Source organism: Salmo trutta, unplaced genomic scaffold (assembly GCF_901001165.1).
Source record: "Salmo trutta unplaced genomic scaffold, fSalTru1.1, whole genome shotgun sequence".
NCBI lineage: Eukaryota > Metazoa > Chordata > Actinopteri > Salmoniformes > Salmonidae > Salmo > Salmo trutta.
Genome location: NW_021822469.1, coordinates 285,274 through 303,903, shown reverse-complemented (window position 1 = coordinate 303,903; position 18,630 = coordinate 285,274). Strand labels below are relative to the sequence as shown.

The window sequence follows — 18,630 nt, the reverse complement described above, 5'->3', positions numbered from 1 at the left end:
CCAACACTGTATCTTAAACTAGCAGTACCACGGGGAGACGGTATGTACATCCTCAACCCAACACTGTATCTTAAACTAACAGTACCACGGGGAGACGGTATGTACATCCTCAACCCAACACTGTATCTTAAACTAGCAGTACCACGGGGAGACGGTATGTACATCCTCAACCCAACACTGTATCTTAAACTAGCAGTACCACGGGGAGACGGTATGTACATCCTCAACCCAACACTGTATCTTAAACTAGCAGTACCACGGGGAGACGGTATGTACATCCTCAACCCAACACTGTATCTTAAACTAGCAGTACCACGGGGAGACGGTATGTACATCCTCAACCCAACACTATCTTAAACTAGCAGTACCACGGGGAGACGGTATGTACATCCTCAACCCAACACTGTATCTTAAACTAGCAGTACCACGGGGAGACGGTATGTACATCCTCAACCCAACACTGTATCTTAAACTAGCAGTACCACGGGGAGACGGTATGTACATCCTCAACCCAACACTGTATCTTAAACTAGCAGTACCACGGGGAGACGGTATGTACATCCTCAACCCAACACTGTATCTTAAACTAGCAGTACCACGGTGAGACGGTATGTACATCCTCAACCCAACACTGTATCTTAAACTAGCAGTACCACGGGGAGACGGTATGTACATCCTCAACCCAACACTGTATCTTAAACTAGCAGTACCACGGGGAGACGGTATGTACATCCTCAACCCAACACTGTATCTTAAACTAGCAGTACCACGGGGAGACGGTATGTACATCCTCAACCCAACACTGTCACTGGGCCAAATAAAACCCTTTCACTGCCAAAGAGAGGATTAGCAGGGGATATGAGAAGTGTGTATTGTCAGGTTCTGCGTAGGCAGTAGGTACTCTCTCTCCCTTCTCGATCTTTCTCTCCTATCTCTCTCACACACTTTGAGGTGGTGGTGTTCCGTGTTGAGATGTCTCAGTGAATGATCTCCTAGTAAAGAGAGAGTTCCACAGTCCTGTTTAGTGCCAGGAATAGTAGAGTTGCTATGGCAACAGCAGCTATAAGGCAACAGTATTCTATTCTATGTGCTTTTTCACAAGAAGGAAAAAAAACTTGACTTGTCACTTCTGCCTCAGAAAAGGTTTAGGAGGCGAAATGTGAGAAGAAGCGAGCCAAGCGCTTCAGGAAGGGGAGAGATATTTTAATGACCAAAAATCTCCTTGGCTGGCCTACTTTTCAGACAGTGTGTGGTAATGGTGGACCCTGTGGGAAGCTAAGCATACATCTCCCTCTGGGAAGCCATGCAGTGGTAGTGGTGAGTCAGCTGAATTTAAAACACCGCCAGGAGTCAGCCCTCTAGAACAGTGTTTAACAACTCCCAGTCTGTCCAGTAGTCAGGTGAAAGGCCCTGTTTGAGGACTATCAAAATGTTGTGATTGTAGTGTATTGGGGGCCTCAGTCTGTGCAGACTTGAGTTTCAAACCAGCACTCACACGCCGGATTCAACTATCAACTGCTTCTCTGGACCTCCATTAGGTTATTCAGGTGGGATTGTGTGGGGCTAAAACAAACAATCGTAGAACTGATTATCCTACCGATCCTTGACTTCGGCGATGCCATTTACAAAATAGCCTCCAACACTCTACTCAGCAAATTGGATGCAGTCTATCACAGTGCCATCTGTTTTGTCACCAAAGCCCCATATACTACCCACCACTGCGACCCGTATGCTCTCGTTGGCTGGCCCTCACTTCATATTCGTCGCCAAACCCACTGGCTCCAGGTCATCTATAAGTCTTTGCTAGGCAAAGCCTTCCCTGTAGCTCAGTTGGTAGAGCATGGTGTTTGCAACACCAGGGTTGTGGGTTCGATTCCCACGGGGGGCCAGCACAGGAAAAAAAAAAAAAAATGTATGAAACGTATGCATTCACTACTGTAAGTCGCTCTGGATAAGAGCGTCTGCTAAATGACTAAAATGTAAATTATCTCAGCTCACTGGTCACCATAGCAGCACCCACCCGTAGCACGCGCTCCAGCAGGTATATCTCTCTGGTCACCCCCAAAGCCAATTCTTCCTTTGGCCGCCTTTCCTTCCAGTTCTCTGCTGCCAATGACTGGAACGAATTGCAAAAATCACTGAAGCTGGAGACTCATATCTCCCTCACTAGCTTTAAGCACCAGCTGTCAGAGCAGCTCACAGATCATTGCACCTGTACATAGCCCATCGGTAAATAGCCCATCCAACTACCTCATCCCCATATTGTTTTTTGTTTTTTTGCTCCTTTGCACCCCAGTATCTCTACTTGCACATTCATCTTCTGCACATCTATCACTCCAGTGTTTAATTGCTAAATTGTACTTCGCCACTACGGCCTATTTATTGCCTCACCCCCCTTATCCTACCTCATTTGCACACACTGTATATAGACTTTTCTATTGTATTATTGACTGTACGTTTGTTTATTCCATGTGTAACTCTGTGTTGTTGTTTGTGTCACACTGCTACGCTTTATCTTGGCCAGGTCGCAGTTGTAAATGAGAACTTGTTCTCAACTAGCCTACCTGATTAAATAAAGGTGAAATAAATAAAATAAAAATTACAACAGGTTGAGAATCGCTTGTGTAACCTATCACAGCAGTCCGTTACCTGGAGGGAGGGAGGGAGGGAGGGCAGGCAGGTTGGTTCCTTCCCGGTAACAGTTAGTGATAGCTAGGTTAGAGGGTTAGGGGGTTAGAGGGTTAGGGGGTTAGAGGGTTAGAGGGTTAGGGGGTTAGAGGGTTAGGGGTTAGGTTAACGTTAGGGATTCTCACCTGGACGGGTTGAGTTTAGGGTTGAACAGGGATGTGGACATTAAGCTAGGGTTAGGGACCATGCACCAGGACGTGTTGGCTCCTCCCAGGTAGGAGTTAGTGATAGGTTAGGGGTTAAAGGTTAGGGTTTCTCACCTGGATGGGGTGAGGACATGTCTCATGCACCAGGACGTATTTGTTCCTCCCAGATAGGAGTTTCTCTGAGTATCTTCATAGGCCACTCCAATCCTGTACTCTGTGTCCTCCTCCAGTTCCACCTCCCAGTAATGTCTGCCTCTCACAGGGATTAGGTCCCCTAACACAGCTACACACCTGGACCAAACACACACGCATACAATATACACTATCAGAGGGAGGAGACACATCTACACACAACTACACACACACCTACACAATACACACACTACACACACCTACACCTATACAGTACACACACCTACACAGTACACACACTACACACACCTACACATTCACACCACACTATCACGCGATGAGTACACTCACATTTTCAGGTGTTTTATTTTGAAAGCAACAGTAAATCTCCCATGTCATTAACAGATCCCTATTAGCTGAGGTGTTCAGCAGGTGTAAACCACCTGGCTGGTTTGTCTACCTGGCGAAGGTGTTGTCATCGAAGGTCATGGCGGAGAGCGGGAGCTCCTCGTCTCCGTAGAACATGGAGAAGCCGTCCTCAGAGATGAACAGACAGGGGTGGGCTGTGTCCTGCAGCAGGTGGAAGATGGTTCCTAAACACACGCAAACAGTAACGACCTCACTGTCTGGTCTTAACAACTATAAAACACAGTAACAACCTCACTGTCTGGTCTTGACAACTATAAAACACAGTAACAACCACACTGTCTGGTCTTGACAACTATAAAACACAGTAACAACCACACTGTCTGGTCTTGACAACTATAAAACACACACAGTAACAACCTCACTGTCTGGTCTTGACAACTATAAAACACACACAGTAACAACCTCACTGTCTGGTCTTGACAACTATAAAACACAGTAACAACCACACTGTCTGGTCTTGACAACTATAAAACACAGTAACAACCTCACTGTCTGGTCTTGACAACTATGAAACACAGTAACAACCTCACTGTCTGTTCTTGACAACTATAAAACACAGTAACAACCTCACTGTCTGGTCTTGACAACTATAAAACACACAGTAACAACCTCACTGTCTGGTCTTGACAACTATGAAACACAGTAACAACCTCACTGTCTGTTCTTGACAACTATAAAACACAGTAACAACCTCACTGTCTGGTCTTGACAACTATAAAACACAGTAACAACCTCACTGTCTGGTCTTGACAACTATAAAACACAGTAACAACCTCACTGTCTGGTCTTGACAACTATAAAACACAGTAACAACCACACTGTCTGGTCTTGACAACTATAAAACACAGTAACAACCACACTGTCTGGTCTTGACAACTATGAAATACAGTAACAACCTCACTGTCTGGTCTTGACAACTATAAAACACAGTAACAACCTCACTGTCTGGTCTTGACAACTATAAAACACAGTAACAACCTCACTGTCTGGTCTTGACAACTATAAAACACAGTAACAACCTCACTGTCTGGTCTTGACAACTATAAAACACAGTAACAACCACACTGTCTGGTCTTGACAACTATAAAACACAGTAACAACCTCACTGTCTGGTCTTGACAACTATAAAACACAGTAACAACCACACTGTCTGGTCTTGACAACTATAAAACACAGTAACAACCTCACTGTCTGGTCTTGACAACTATAAAACACACACAGTAACAACCTCACTGTCTGGTCTTGACAACTATAAAACACACACAGTAACAACCTCACTGTCTGGCCTTGACAACTATAAAACACACAGTAACAACCTCACTGTCTGGTCTTGACAAATATGAAACACAGTAACAACCTCACTGTCTGTTCTTGACAACTATAAAACACAGTAACAACCTCACTGTCTGGTCTTGACAACTATAAAACACAGTAACAACCTCACTGTCTGGTCTTGACAACTATAAAACACAGTAACAACCTCACTGTCTGGTCTTGACAACTATAAAACACAGTAACAACCTCACTGTCTGGTCTTGACAACTATAAAACACAGTAACAACCTCACTGTCTGGTCTTGACAACTATAAAACACAGTAACAACCTCACTGTCTGGTCTTGACAACTATAAAACACAGTAACAACCTCACTGTCTGGTCTTGACAACTATAAAACACAGTAACAACCTCACTGTCTGGTCTTGACAACTATAAAACACAGTAACAACCTCACTGTCTGGTCTTGACAACTATAAAACACACACAGTAACAACCTCACTGTCTGGTCTTGACAACTATAAAACACAGTAACAACCACACTGTCTGGTCTTGACAACTATAAAACACAGTAACAACCTCACTGTCTGGTCTTGACAACTATAAAACACACACAGTAACAACCTCACTGTCTGGTCTTGACAATTATAAAACACAGTAACAACCTCACTGTCTGGTCTTGACAACTATAAAACACAGTAACAACCTCACTGTCTGGTCTTGACAACTATAAAACACAGTAACGACCTCACTGTCTGGTCTTGACAACTATAAAACACACACAGTAACAACCTCACTGTCTGGTCTTGACAACTATAAAACACACACAGTAACAACCTCACTGTCTGGTCTTGACAACTATAAAACACACACAGTAACAACCTCACTGTCTGGCCTTGACAACTATAAAACACACAGTAACAACCTCACTGTCTGGTCTTGACAACTATAAAACACACAGTAACAACCTCACTGTCTGGTCTTGACAACTATAAAACACAGTAACAACCTCACTGTCTGGTCTTGACAACTATAAAACACACACAGTAACAACCTCACTGTCTGGTCTTGACAACTATAAAACACACACAGTAACAACCTCACTGTCTGGCCTTGACAACTATAAAACACACACAGTAACAACCTCACTGTCTGGTCTTGACAACTATAAAACACACAGTAACAACCTCACTGTCTGGTCTTGACAACTATAAAACACAGTAACAACCTCACTGTCTGGTCTTGACAACTATGAAACACAGTAACAACCTCACTGTCTGTTCTTGACAACTATAAAACACAGTAACAACCTCACTGTCTGGTCTTGACAACTATAAAACACAGTAACAACCTCACTGTCTGGTCTTGACAACTATAAAACACAGTAACAACCACACTGTCTGGTCTTGACAACTATAAAACACAGTAACAACCTCACTGTCTGGTCTTGACAACTATGAAATACAGTAACAACCTCACTGTCTGGTCTTGACAACTATAAAACACAGTAACAACCTCACTGTCTGGTCTTGACAACTATAAAACACAGTAACAACCTCACTGTCTGGTCTTGACAACGATAAAACACAGTAACAACCTCACTGTCTGGTCTTGACAACTATAAAACACAGTAACAACCTCACTGTCTGGTCTTGACAACTATAAAACACAGTAACAACCACACTGTCTGGCCTTGACAACTATAAAACACAGTAACAACCTCACTGTCTGGTCTTGACAACTATAAAACACAGTAACAACCACACTGTCTGGTCTTGACAACTATAAAACACAGTAACAACCTCACTGTCTGGTCTTGACAACTATAAAACACACACAGTAACAACCTCACTGTCTGGTCTTGACAATTATAAAACACAGTAACAACCTCACTGTCTGGTCTTGACAACTATAAAACACAGTAACAACCTCACTGTCTGGTCTTGACAACTATAAAACACAGTAACAACCTCACTGTCTGGTCTTGACAACTATAAAACACAGTAACAACCTCACTGTCTGGTCTTGACAACTATAAAACACAGTAACAACCTCACTGTCTGGTCTTGACAACTATAAAACACAGTAACAACCACACTGTCTGGTCTTGACAACTATAAAACACAGTAACAACCTCACTGTCTGGTCTTGACAACTATAAAACACAGTAACAACCTCACTGTCTGGTCTTGACAACTATAAAACACAGTAACAACCTCACTGTCTGGTCTTGACAACTATAAAACACAGTAACAACCTCACTGTCTGGTCTTGACAACGATAAAACACAGTAACAACCTCACTGTCTGGTCTTGACAACTATAAAACACAGTAACAACCTCACTGTCTGGTCTTGACAACTATAAAACACAGTAACAACCACACTGTCTGGCCTTGACAACTATAAAACACAGTAACAACCTCACTGTCTGGTCTTGACAACTATAAAACACAGTAACAACCACACTGTCTGGTCTTGACAACTATAAAACACAGTAACAACCTCACTGTCTGGTCTTGACAACTATAAAACACACACAGTAACAACCTCACTGTCTGGTCTTGACAATTATAAAACACAGTAACAACCTCACTGTCTGGTCTTGACAACTATAAAACACAGTAACAACCTCACTGTCTGGTCTTGACAACTATAAAACACAGTAACGACCTCACTGTCTGGTCTTGACAACTATAAAACACACACAGTAACAACCTCACTGTCTGGTCTTGACAACTATAAAACACACACAGTAACAACCTCACTGTCTGGTCTTGACAACTATAAAACACACACAGTAACAACCTCACTGTCTGGCCTTGACAACTATAAAACACACAGTAACAACCTCACTGTCTGGTCTTGACAACTATGAAACACAGTAACAACCTCACTGTCTGTTCTTGACAACTATAAAACACAGTAACAACCTCACTGTCTGGTCTTGACAACTATAAAACACAGTAACAACCTCACTGTCTGGTCTTGACAACTATAAAACACAGTAACAACCTCACTGTCTGGTCTTGACAACTATAAAACACAGTAACAACCACACTGTCTGGTCTTGACAACTATAAAACACAGTAACAACCACACTGTCTGGTCTTGACAACTATGAAATACAGTAACAACCTCACTGTCTGGTCTTGACAACTATAAAACACAGTAACAACCTCACTGTCTGGTCTTGACAACTATAAAATACAGTAACAACCTCACTGTCTGGTCTTGACAACTATAAAACACAGTAACAACCTCACTGTCTGGTCTTGACAACTATAAAACACAGTAACAACCTCACTGTCTGGTCTTGACAACTATAAAACACAGTAACAACCTCACTGTCTGGTCTTGACAACTATAAAACACAGTAACAACCACACTGTCTGGTCTTGACAACTATAAAACACAGTAACAACCTCACTGTCTGGTCTTGACAACTATAAAACACAGTAACAACCTCACTGTCTGGTCTTGACAACTATAAAACACAGTAACAACCTCACTGTCTGGTCTTGACAACGATAAAACACAGTAACAACCTCACTGTCTGGTCTTGACAACTATAAAACACAGTAACAACCTCACTGTCTGGTCTTGACAACTATAAAACACAGTAACAACCACACTGTCTGGCCTTGACAACTATAAAACACAGTAACAACCTCACTGTCTGGTCTTGACAACTATAAAACACAGTAACAACCACACTGTCTGGTCTTGACAACTATAAAACACAGTAACAACCTCACTGTCTGGTCTTGACAACTATAAAACAGACACAGTAACAACCTCACTGTCTGGTCTTGACAATTATAAAACACAGTAACAACCTCACTGTCTGGTCTTGACAACTATAAAACACAGTAACAACCTCACTGTCTGGTCTTGACAACTATAAAACACAGTAACGACCTCACTGTCTGGTCTTGACAACTATAAAACACACACAGTAACAACCTCACTGTCTGGTCTTGACAAATATGAAACACAGTAACAACCTCACTGTCTGGTCTTGACAATTATAAAACACAGTAACAACCTCACTGTCTGGTCTTGACAACTATAAAACACAGTAACAACCTCACTGTCTGGTCTTGACAACTATAAAACACAGTAACGACCTCACTGTCTGGTCTTGACAACTATAAAACACACACAGTAACAACCTCACTGTCTGGTCTTGACAACTATAAAACACACACAGTAACAACCTCACTGTCTGGCCTTGACAACTATAAAACACACAGTAACAACCTCACTGTCTGGTCTTGACAACTATGAAACACAGTAACAACCTCACTGTCTGTTCTTGACAACTATAAAACACAGTAACAACCTCACTGTCTGGTCTTGACAACTATAAAACACAGTAACAACCTCACTGTCTGGTCTTGACAACTATAAAACACAGTAACAACCTCACTGTCTGGTCTTGACAACTATAAAACACAGTAACAACCACACTGTCTGGTCTTGACAACTATAAAACACAGTAACAACCACACTGTCTGGTCTTGACAACTATGAAATACAGTAACAACCTCACTGTCTGGTCTTGACAACTATAAAACACAGTAACAACCTCACTGTCTGGTCTTGACAACTATAAAACACAGTAACAACCTCACTGTCTGGTCTTGACAACTATAAAACACAGTAACAACCTCACTGTCTGGTCTTGACAACTATAAAACACAGTAACAACCTCACTGTCTGGTCTTGACAACTATAAAACACAGTAACAACCACACTGTCTGGTCTTGACAACTATAAAACACAGTAACAACCTCACTGTCTGGTCTTGACAACTATAAAACACAGTAACAACCACACTGTCTGGTCTTGACAACTATAAAACACAGTAACAACCTCACTGTCTGGTCTTGACAACTATAAAACACACACAGTAACAACCTCACTGTCTGGTCTTGACAACTATAAAACACACACAGTAACAACCTCACTGTCTGGCCTTGACAACTATAAAACACACAGTAACAACCTCACTGTCTGGTCTTGACAACTATGAAACACAGTAACAACCTCACTGTCTGTTCTTGACAACTATAAAACACAGTAACAACCTCACTGTCTGGTCTTGACAACTATAAAACACAGTAACAACCTCACTGTCTGGTCTTGACAACTATAAAACACAGTAACAACCTCACTGTCTGGTCTTGACAACTATAAAACACAGTAACAACCTCACTGTCTGGTCTTGACAACTATAAAACACAGTAACAACCTCACTGTCTGGTCTTGACAACTATAAAACACAGTAACAACCTCACTGTCTGGTCTTGACAACTATAAAACACAGTAACAACCTCACTGTCTGGTCTTGACAACTATAAAACACAGAAACAACCTCACTGTCTGGTCTTGACAACTATAAAACACACAGTAACAACCTCACTGTCTGGTCTTGACAACTATAAAACACAGTAACAACCTCACTGTCTGGTCTTGACAACTATAAAACACAGTAACAACCTCACTGTCTGGTCTTGACAACTATAAAACACACACAGTAACAACCTCACTGTCTGGTCTTGACAACTATAAAACACAGTAACAACCACACTGTCTGGTCTTGACAACTATAAAACACAGTAACAACCTCACTGTCTGGTCTTGACAACTATAAAACACACACAGTAACAACCTCACTGTCTGGTCTTGACAATTATAAAACACAGTAACAACCTCACTGTCTGGTCTTGACAACTATAAAACACAGTAACAACCTCACTGTCTGGTCTTGACAACTATAAAACACAGTAACGACCTCACTGTCTGGTCTTGACAACTATAAAACACACACAGTAACAACCTCACTGTCTGGTCTTGACAACTATAAAACACACACAGTAACAACCTCACTGTCTGGTCTTGACAACTATAAAACACACACAGTAACAACCTCACTGTCTGGCCTTGACAACTATAAAACACACAGTAACAACCTCACTGTCTGGTCTTGACAACTATGAAACACAGTAACAACCTCACTGTCTGTTCTTGACAACTATAAAACACAGTAACAACCTCACTGTCTGGTCTTGACAACTATAAAAACACAGTAACAACCTCACTGTCTGGTCTTGACAACTATAAAACACAGTAACAACCTCACTGTCTGGTCTTGACAACTATAAAACACAGTAACAACCACACTGTCTGGTCTTGACAACTATAAAACACAGTAACAACCACACTGTCTGGTCTTGACAACTATGAAATACAGTAACAACCTCACTGTCTGGTCTTGACAACTATAAAACACAGTAACAACCTCACTGTCTGGTCTTGACAACTATAAAACACAGTAACAACCTCACTGTCTGGTCTTGACAACTATAAAACACACACAGTAACAACCTCACTGTCTGGTCTTGACAACTATAAAACACACACAGTAACAACCTCACTGTCTGGCCTTGACAACTATAAAACACACAGTAACACCTCACTGTCTGGTCTTGACAACTATGAAACACAGTAACAACCTCACTGTCTGTTCTTGACAACTATAAAACACAGTAACAACCTCACTGTCTGTTCTTGACAACTATAAAACACAGTAACAACCTCACTGTCTGGTCTTGACAACTATAAAACACAGTAACAACCTCACTGTCTGGTCTTGACAACTATAAAACACAGTAACAACCACACTGTCTGGTCTTGACAACTATAAAACACAGTAACAACCACACTGTCTGGTCTTGACAACTATGAAATACAGTAACAACCTCACTGTCTGGTCTTGACAACTATAAAACACACACAGTAACAACCTCACTGTCTGGTCTTGACAACTATAAAACACAGTAACAACCACACTGTCTGGTCTTGACAACTATAAAACACAGTAACAACCTCACTGTCTGGTCTTGACAACTATGAAACACAGTAACAACCTCACTGTCTGGTCTTGACAACTATAAAACACACACAGTAACAACCTCACTGTCTGGTCTTGACAACTATAAAACACACACAGTAACAACCTCACTGTCTGGCCTTGACAACTATAAAACACACACAGTAACAACCTCACTGTCTGGTCTTGACAACTATAAAACACACAGTAACAACCTCACTGTCTGGTCTTGACAACTATAAAACACAGTAACAACCTCACTGTCTGGTCTTGACAACTATGAAACACAGTAACAACCTCACTGTCTGTTCTTGACAACTATAAAACACAGTAACAACCTCACTGTCTGGTCTTGACAACTATAAAACACACAGTAACAACCTCACTGTCTGGTCTTGACAACTATGAAACACAGTAACAACCTCACTGTCTGTTCTTGACAACTATAAAACACAGTAACAACCTCACTGTCTGGTCTTGACAACTATAAAACACAGTAACAACCTCACTGTCTGGTCTTGACAACTATAAAACACAGTAACAACCTCACTGTCTGGTCTTGACAACTATAAAACACAGTAACAACCACACTGTCTGGTCTTGACAACTATAAAACACAGTAACAACCACACTGTCTGGTCTTGACAACTATGAAATACAGTAACAACCTCACTGTCTGGTCTTGACAACTATAAAACACAGTAACAACCTCACTGTCTGGTCTTGACAACTATAAAACACAGTAACAACCTCACTGTCTGGTCTTGACAACTATAAAACACAGTAACAACCTCACTGTCTGGTCTTGACAACTATAAAACACAGTAACAAACCACACTGTCTGGTCTTGACAACTATAAAACACAGTAACAACCTCACTGTCTGGTCTTGACAACTATAAAACACAGTAACAACCACACTGTCTGGTCTTGACACTATAAAACACAGTAACAACCTCACTGTCTGGTCTTGACAACTATAAAACACACACAGTAACAACCTCACTGTCTGGTCTTGACAACTATAAAACACACACAGTAACAACCTCACTGTCTGGCCTTGACAACTATAAAACACACAGTAACAACCTCACTGTCTGGTCTTGACAAATATGAAACACAGTAACAACCTCACTGTCTGTTCTTGACAACTATAAAACACAGTAACAACCTCACTGTCTGGTCTTGACAACTATAAAACACAGTAACAACCTCACTGTCTGGTCTTGACAACTATAAAACACAGTAACAACCTCACTGTCTGGTCTTGACAACTATAAACCAGAACAACCTCATGTCTGGTCTTGACAACTATAAAACACAGTAACAACCTCACTGTCTGGTCTTGACAACTATAAAACACAGTAACAACCTCACTGTCTGGTCTTGACAACTATAAAACACAGTAACAACCACACTGTCTGGTCTTGACAACTATAAACCAGTAACAACCACACTGTCCTGGTCTTGACACACTAGAAATACAGTAACAACCTCACTGTCTGGTCTTGACAACTATAAAACACAGTAACAACCTCACTGTCTGGTCTTGACAACTATAAAACACAGTAACAACCTCACTGTCTGGTCCTTGACAACTATAAAACACAGTAACAACCTCACTGTCTGGTCTTGACAACTATAAAACACAGTAACAACCACACTGTGCTGGTCTTGACAACTATAAAACACAGTAACAACCTCACTGTCTGGTCTTGACAACTATAAAACACAGTAACAACCACACTGTCCTGGTCTTGGACAACTATAAAACACAGTAACAACCTCACTGTCTGGTCTTGACAACTATAAAACACACACAGTAACAACCTCACTGTCTGGTCTTGACAACTATAAAACACACACAGTAACAACCTCACTCTCTGGCCTTGACAACTATAAAACACACAGTAACAACCTCACTGTCTGGTCTTGACAAATATGAAAACACAGTAACAACCTCACTGTCTGTTCTTGACAACTATAAAACACAGTAACAACCTCACTGTCTGGTCTTGACAACTATAAAACACAGTAACAACCTCACTGTCTGGTCTTGACAACTATAAAACACAGTAACAACCTCACTGTCTGGTCTTGACAACTATAAAACACAGTAACAACCTCACTGTCTGGTCTTGACAACTATAAAACACAGTAACAACCTCACTGTCTGGTCTTGACAACTATAAACACAGTAACAACCTCACTGTCTGGTCTTGACAACTATAAAACACAGTAACACCTCACTGTCTGGTCTTGACAACTATAAAACACAGTAACAACCTCACTGTCTGGTCTTGACAACTATAAAACACACACAGTAAACAACCTCACTGTCTGGTCTTGACAACTATAAAACACAGTAACACCACACTGTCTGGTCTTGACAACTATAAAAACACAGTAACAACCTCACTGTCTGGTCTTGACACTATAAAACACACACAGTAGCAACCTCACTGTCTGGTCTTGACAATTATAAAACACAGTAACAACCTCACTGTCTGGTCTTGACAACTATAAACACAGTAACAACCTCACTGTCTGGTCTTGACAACTATAAAACACAGTAACGACCTCACTGTCTGGTCTTGACAACTATAAACACACACAGTAACAACCTCACTGTCTGGTCTTGACAACTATAAAACCACACAGTAACACCTCACTGTCTGGTCTTGACAACTATAAAAAACACACAGTAACAACCTCACTGTCTGGCCTTGACAACTATAAAACACCAGTAACAACCTCACTGTCTGGTCTTGACAACTATAAACACAAGTCAACAACCTCACTTGTAACAACCTCACTCACTGTCTGGTCTTGACAACTATAAAACACACACAGTAACACCTCACTGTCTGGTCTGGACAACTATAAAACACACACAGTACAACCTCACTGTCTGGCCTTGACACTATAAAACACACACAGTAACAACCTCACTGTCTGGTCTTGACAACTATAAAACACACAGTACAACCGCACTGTCTGGTCCTTGACAACTATAAAACACAGGAACAACCTCACTGTCTGGTCTTGACAACTATGAAACCAGTAACACCTCACTGTCCTGTTCTTGACAACTATAAAACACAGTAACAACCTCACGTCTGGTCTTGACAACTATAAAACACAGTAACAACCTCACTGTCTGGTCTTGCAACTAGAAAAACACAGTAACAACACACTGTCTGGTCTTGACAACTATAAACACAGTAACACCACACTGTCTGGTCTTGACAACTATGAAATACAGTAACAACCTCACTGTCTGGGTCTTGACAACTATAAAACACAGTACACCTCACTGTCTGGTCTTGACAACTATAAAACACAGTAACAACCTCACTGTCCTGGTCTTGACAACGATAAAACACAGTAAACAACCTCACTGTCTGTCTTGACAACTATAAAACACAGTAACAACCTCACTGTCTGGTCTTGACAACTATAAAACACAGTAACAACCACACTGTCTGGCCTTGACAACTATAAACACAGTACAACCTCACTGTCTGGTCTTGACAACTATAAAACACAGTAACAACCACACTGTCTGGTCTTGACAACTATAAAAACACAGTAACAACCTCACTGTCTGGTCTTGACAACTATAAAACACACACAGTAACAACCTCACTGTCTGGTCTTGACATTATAAAACACAGTAACAACCTCACTGGTCTGTCTTGACAACTTATAAAACACAGTAACAACCTCACTGTCTGGTCCTTGACAACTATAAAACACAGTAACAACCTCACTGTCTGGTCTTGACAACTATAAAAACACAGTAACAACCTCACTGTCTGGTCTTGACAACTATAAAACACAGTAACAACCTCACTGTCTGGTCTTGACAACTATAAAACACAGTAACAACCTCACTGTCTGGTCTTGACAACTATAAAACACAGTAACAACCACTGTCTGGTCTTGACAACTATAAACACAGTAACAACCTCACTGTCTGGTCTTGACAACTATAAAACACAGTAACAACCTCACTGTCTGGTCTTGACAACTATAAAACACAGTAACAACCTCACTGTCTGGTCTTGACAACTATAAACACAGTACAACCTCACTGTCTGGTCTTGACAACGATAAACACAGTAACAACCTCACTGTCTGGTCTTGACAACTATAAAACACAGTAACAACCTCACTGTCTGGTCTTGACAACTATAAAACACAGTAACAACCACACTGTCTGGCCTTGACAACTATAAAACACAGTAACAACCTCACTGTCTGGTCTTGACAACTATAAAACACAGTAACACCACACTGTCTGGGTCTTGACAACTATGACAACATAAAACACCACAGTAACAACCTCACTGTACTGGTCTTGACAATATAAAACACAGTAACAACCTCACTGTCTGGTCTTGACAACTATAAAACACCGTAACAACCTCACTGTCTGGTCTATGACAACTATAAAACACAGTAACGAACCTCACTGTCTGGTCTTGACAACTATAAAACCACACAGTAACAACCTCACTGTCTGGTCTTGACAACTATAAAACACACCAGTAACAACCTCCTGTCTGGTCTTGCCACTATAACACACACACAGTAACAACCTCACTGTCTGGCCTTGACAACTATAAAACACACAGTAACAACTCACCTGTCTGGTCTTGACAACTATAAACACAGTAACAACCCTCACTGTCTGTTCTTGACAACTATAAACACAGTAACAACCTCACTGTCTTGTCTTGACAACTATAAAACACAGTAACAACCTCACTGTCTGGTCTTGACACTATAAAACACAGTAACAACCTCACTGTCTGGTCCTTGACACTATAAAACACAGTAACAACCACACTGTCTGTCTTGACAACTATAAAATACAGTAACAACCACCTGTCGGGTCTTGACAACTATGAAATACAGTAACAACCTCACTGTCTGTCTTGACACTATAAAACACAGTAACAACCATCACTGTCTGGTCTTGACAACTATAAAACACAGTAACAACCTCACTGTCTGGTCTTGACAACTATAAACACAGTAACAACCATCACTGTCTGGTCTATGAAACTATAAAACACTGTTTGACAACTATAAAACACATAACAACGCACTGTCTGGTCTTGACAACTATAAACACAGTAACAACCACACTGTCTGGTCTTGACAACTATAAAAACACAGTAACACCTCACTGTCTGTCTTGGACAACTATAAAACACAGTAACACCTCACTGTCTGGTCTTGACAACTATAAAACACAGTAACACCTCACTGCTGGTCTTGACAACGATAAACACAGGTAACAACCTCACTGTCTGGTCTTGACAACTAGAAAACACAGTAACAACCTCACTGTCCTGTGCTTGACAACTATAAAACACAGTAACACCACACTGTCTGGTCCTTGACAACTATAAAACACAGTAACAACCATCACTGTCTGGCTTGACAACTATAAAACACAGTAACACCACACTGTCTGGTCTTGACAACTATAAAACACAGTAACAACCTCACTGTCTGGTCTTGACAACTATAAAACACCAGTAACAACCTCACTGTCTGGTCTTGACAATATAAAACACAGTAACAACCTCACTGTCTGGTCTTGACAACTATAAAAACACAGTAACCACCTCACTGTCTGGTCTTGACACTAGAAAAACACAGTACGACCTCACTGTCTGGTCTTGACAACTATAAACACACACAGTAACAACCTCACTGTCTGGTCTTGACAACTATAAACACACACAGTAACAACCTCACTGTCCTGGTCTTGACAACTATAAAACACACACAGTAACAACCTCACTGTCTGTCTTGACAACTATAAAACCACAGTAACAACCTCACTGTCTGGTCTTGACAACTATGAAACACAGTAACACCTCACTGTCTGTTCTTGACAACTATAAAACACAGTAACACCTCACTGTCTGGTCTGACAACTATAAAACACAGTAACAACCTCACTGTCTGGTCTTGACAACTATAAAACACAGTAACAACCTCACTGTCTGGTCTTGACAACTATAAAACACAGTAACAACCACACTGTCTGGTCTTGACAACTATAAAACACAGTAACAACCATCACTGTCTGGTCTTGACAACTATGAAATACAGTAACAACCTCACTGTCTGGTCTTGACAACTATAAAACACAGTAAACAACCTCACTGTCTGGTCTTGACAACTATAAACACAGTAACACCTCACTGTCTGGTCTTGACAACTATAAAACACAGTAACAACCTCACTGTCTGGTCTTGACAACTATAAACACACAGTAACAACCTCACTGTCTGGTCTTGACAACTATAAAACACAGTAACAACCACACTGTCTGGTCTTGACAACTATAAAACACAGTAACAACCTCACTGTCTGGTCTTGACAACTATAAAACACAGTAACAACCACACTGTCTGGTCTTGACAACTATAAAACCAGTAACAACCTCACTGTCTGGTCTTGACAACTATAAAACAAACACAGTAACAACCTCACTGTCTGGTCTTGACAACTATAAAACACACAGTAACAACCTCACTGTCTGGCTTGACAACTATAAAACACAGTAACAACCTCACTGTCTGGTCTTGACAACTATAAACACAGTAACAACCTCACTGTCTGTCTTGACAACTATAAAACACAGTAACAACCTCACTGTCTGGTCTTGACAACTATAAAACACAGTAACAACCTCACTGTCTGGTCTTGACAACTATAAAACACAGTAACAACCTCACTGTCTGGTCTTGACAACTATAAAACAGTAACAACCTCACTGTCTGGTCTTGACAACTATAAACACAGTAACAACCTCACTGTCTGGTCTTGACAACTATAAACACAGTAACAACCTCACTGTCTGGTCTTGACAACTATAAAACACAGTAACAACCTCACTGTCTGGTCTTGACAACTATAAAACACAGAAACAACCTCACTGTCTGGTCTTGACAACTATAAAACACAGTAACAACCTCACTGTCTGGTCTTGACAACTATAAAACACAGTAACAACCTCACTGTCTGGTCTTGACAACTA

At 41.0% G+C, this 18,630-nt stretch overlaps 1 protein-coding gene across 2 annotated transcripts in view; it reads right to left on the bottom strand.

The window, feature by feature from the left end:
- The window catches only part of LOC115182368 (fibronectin type III and SPRY domain-containing protein 2), a gene marked incomplete at its 5' end in the record, with an annotated part of 49,764 nt that overhangs the window by 4,750 nt on the left and 26,384 nt on the right, over positions 1-18,630 (bottom strand). For both annotated transcript variants that reach the window (XM_029743988.1, XM_029743989.1), the window contains 2 exon segments: positions 2,949-3,125; positions 3,427-3,559. In XM_029743988.1, coding sequence (XP_029599848.1) covers positions 2,949-3,125; positions 3,427-3,559 — 310 coding nt within the window.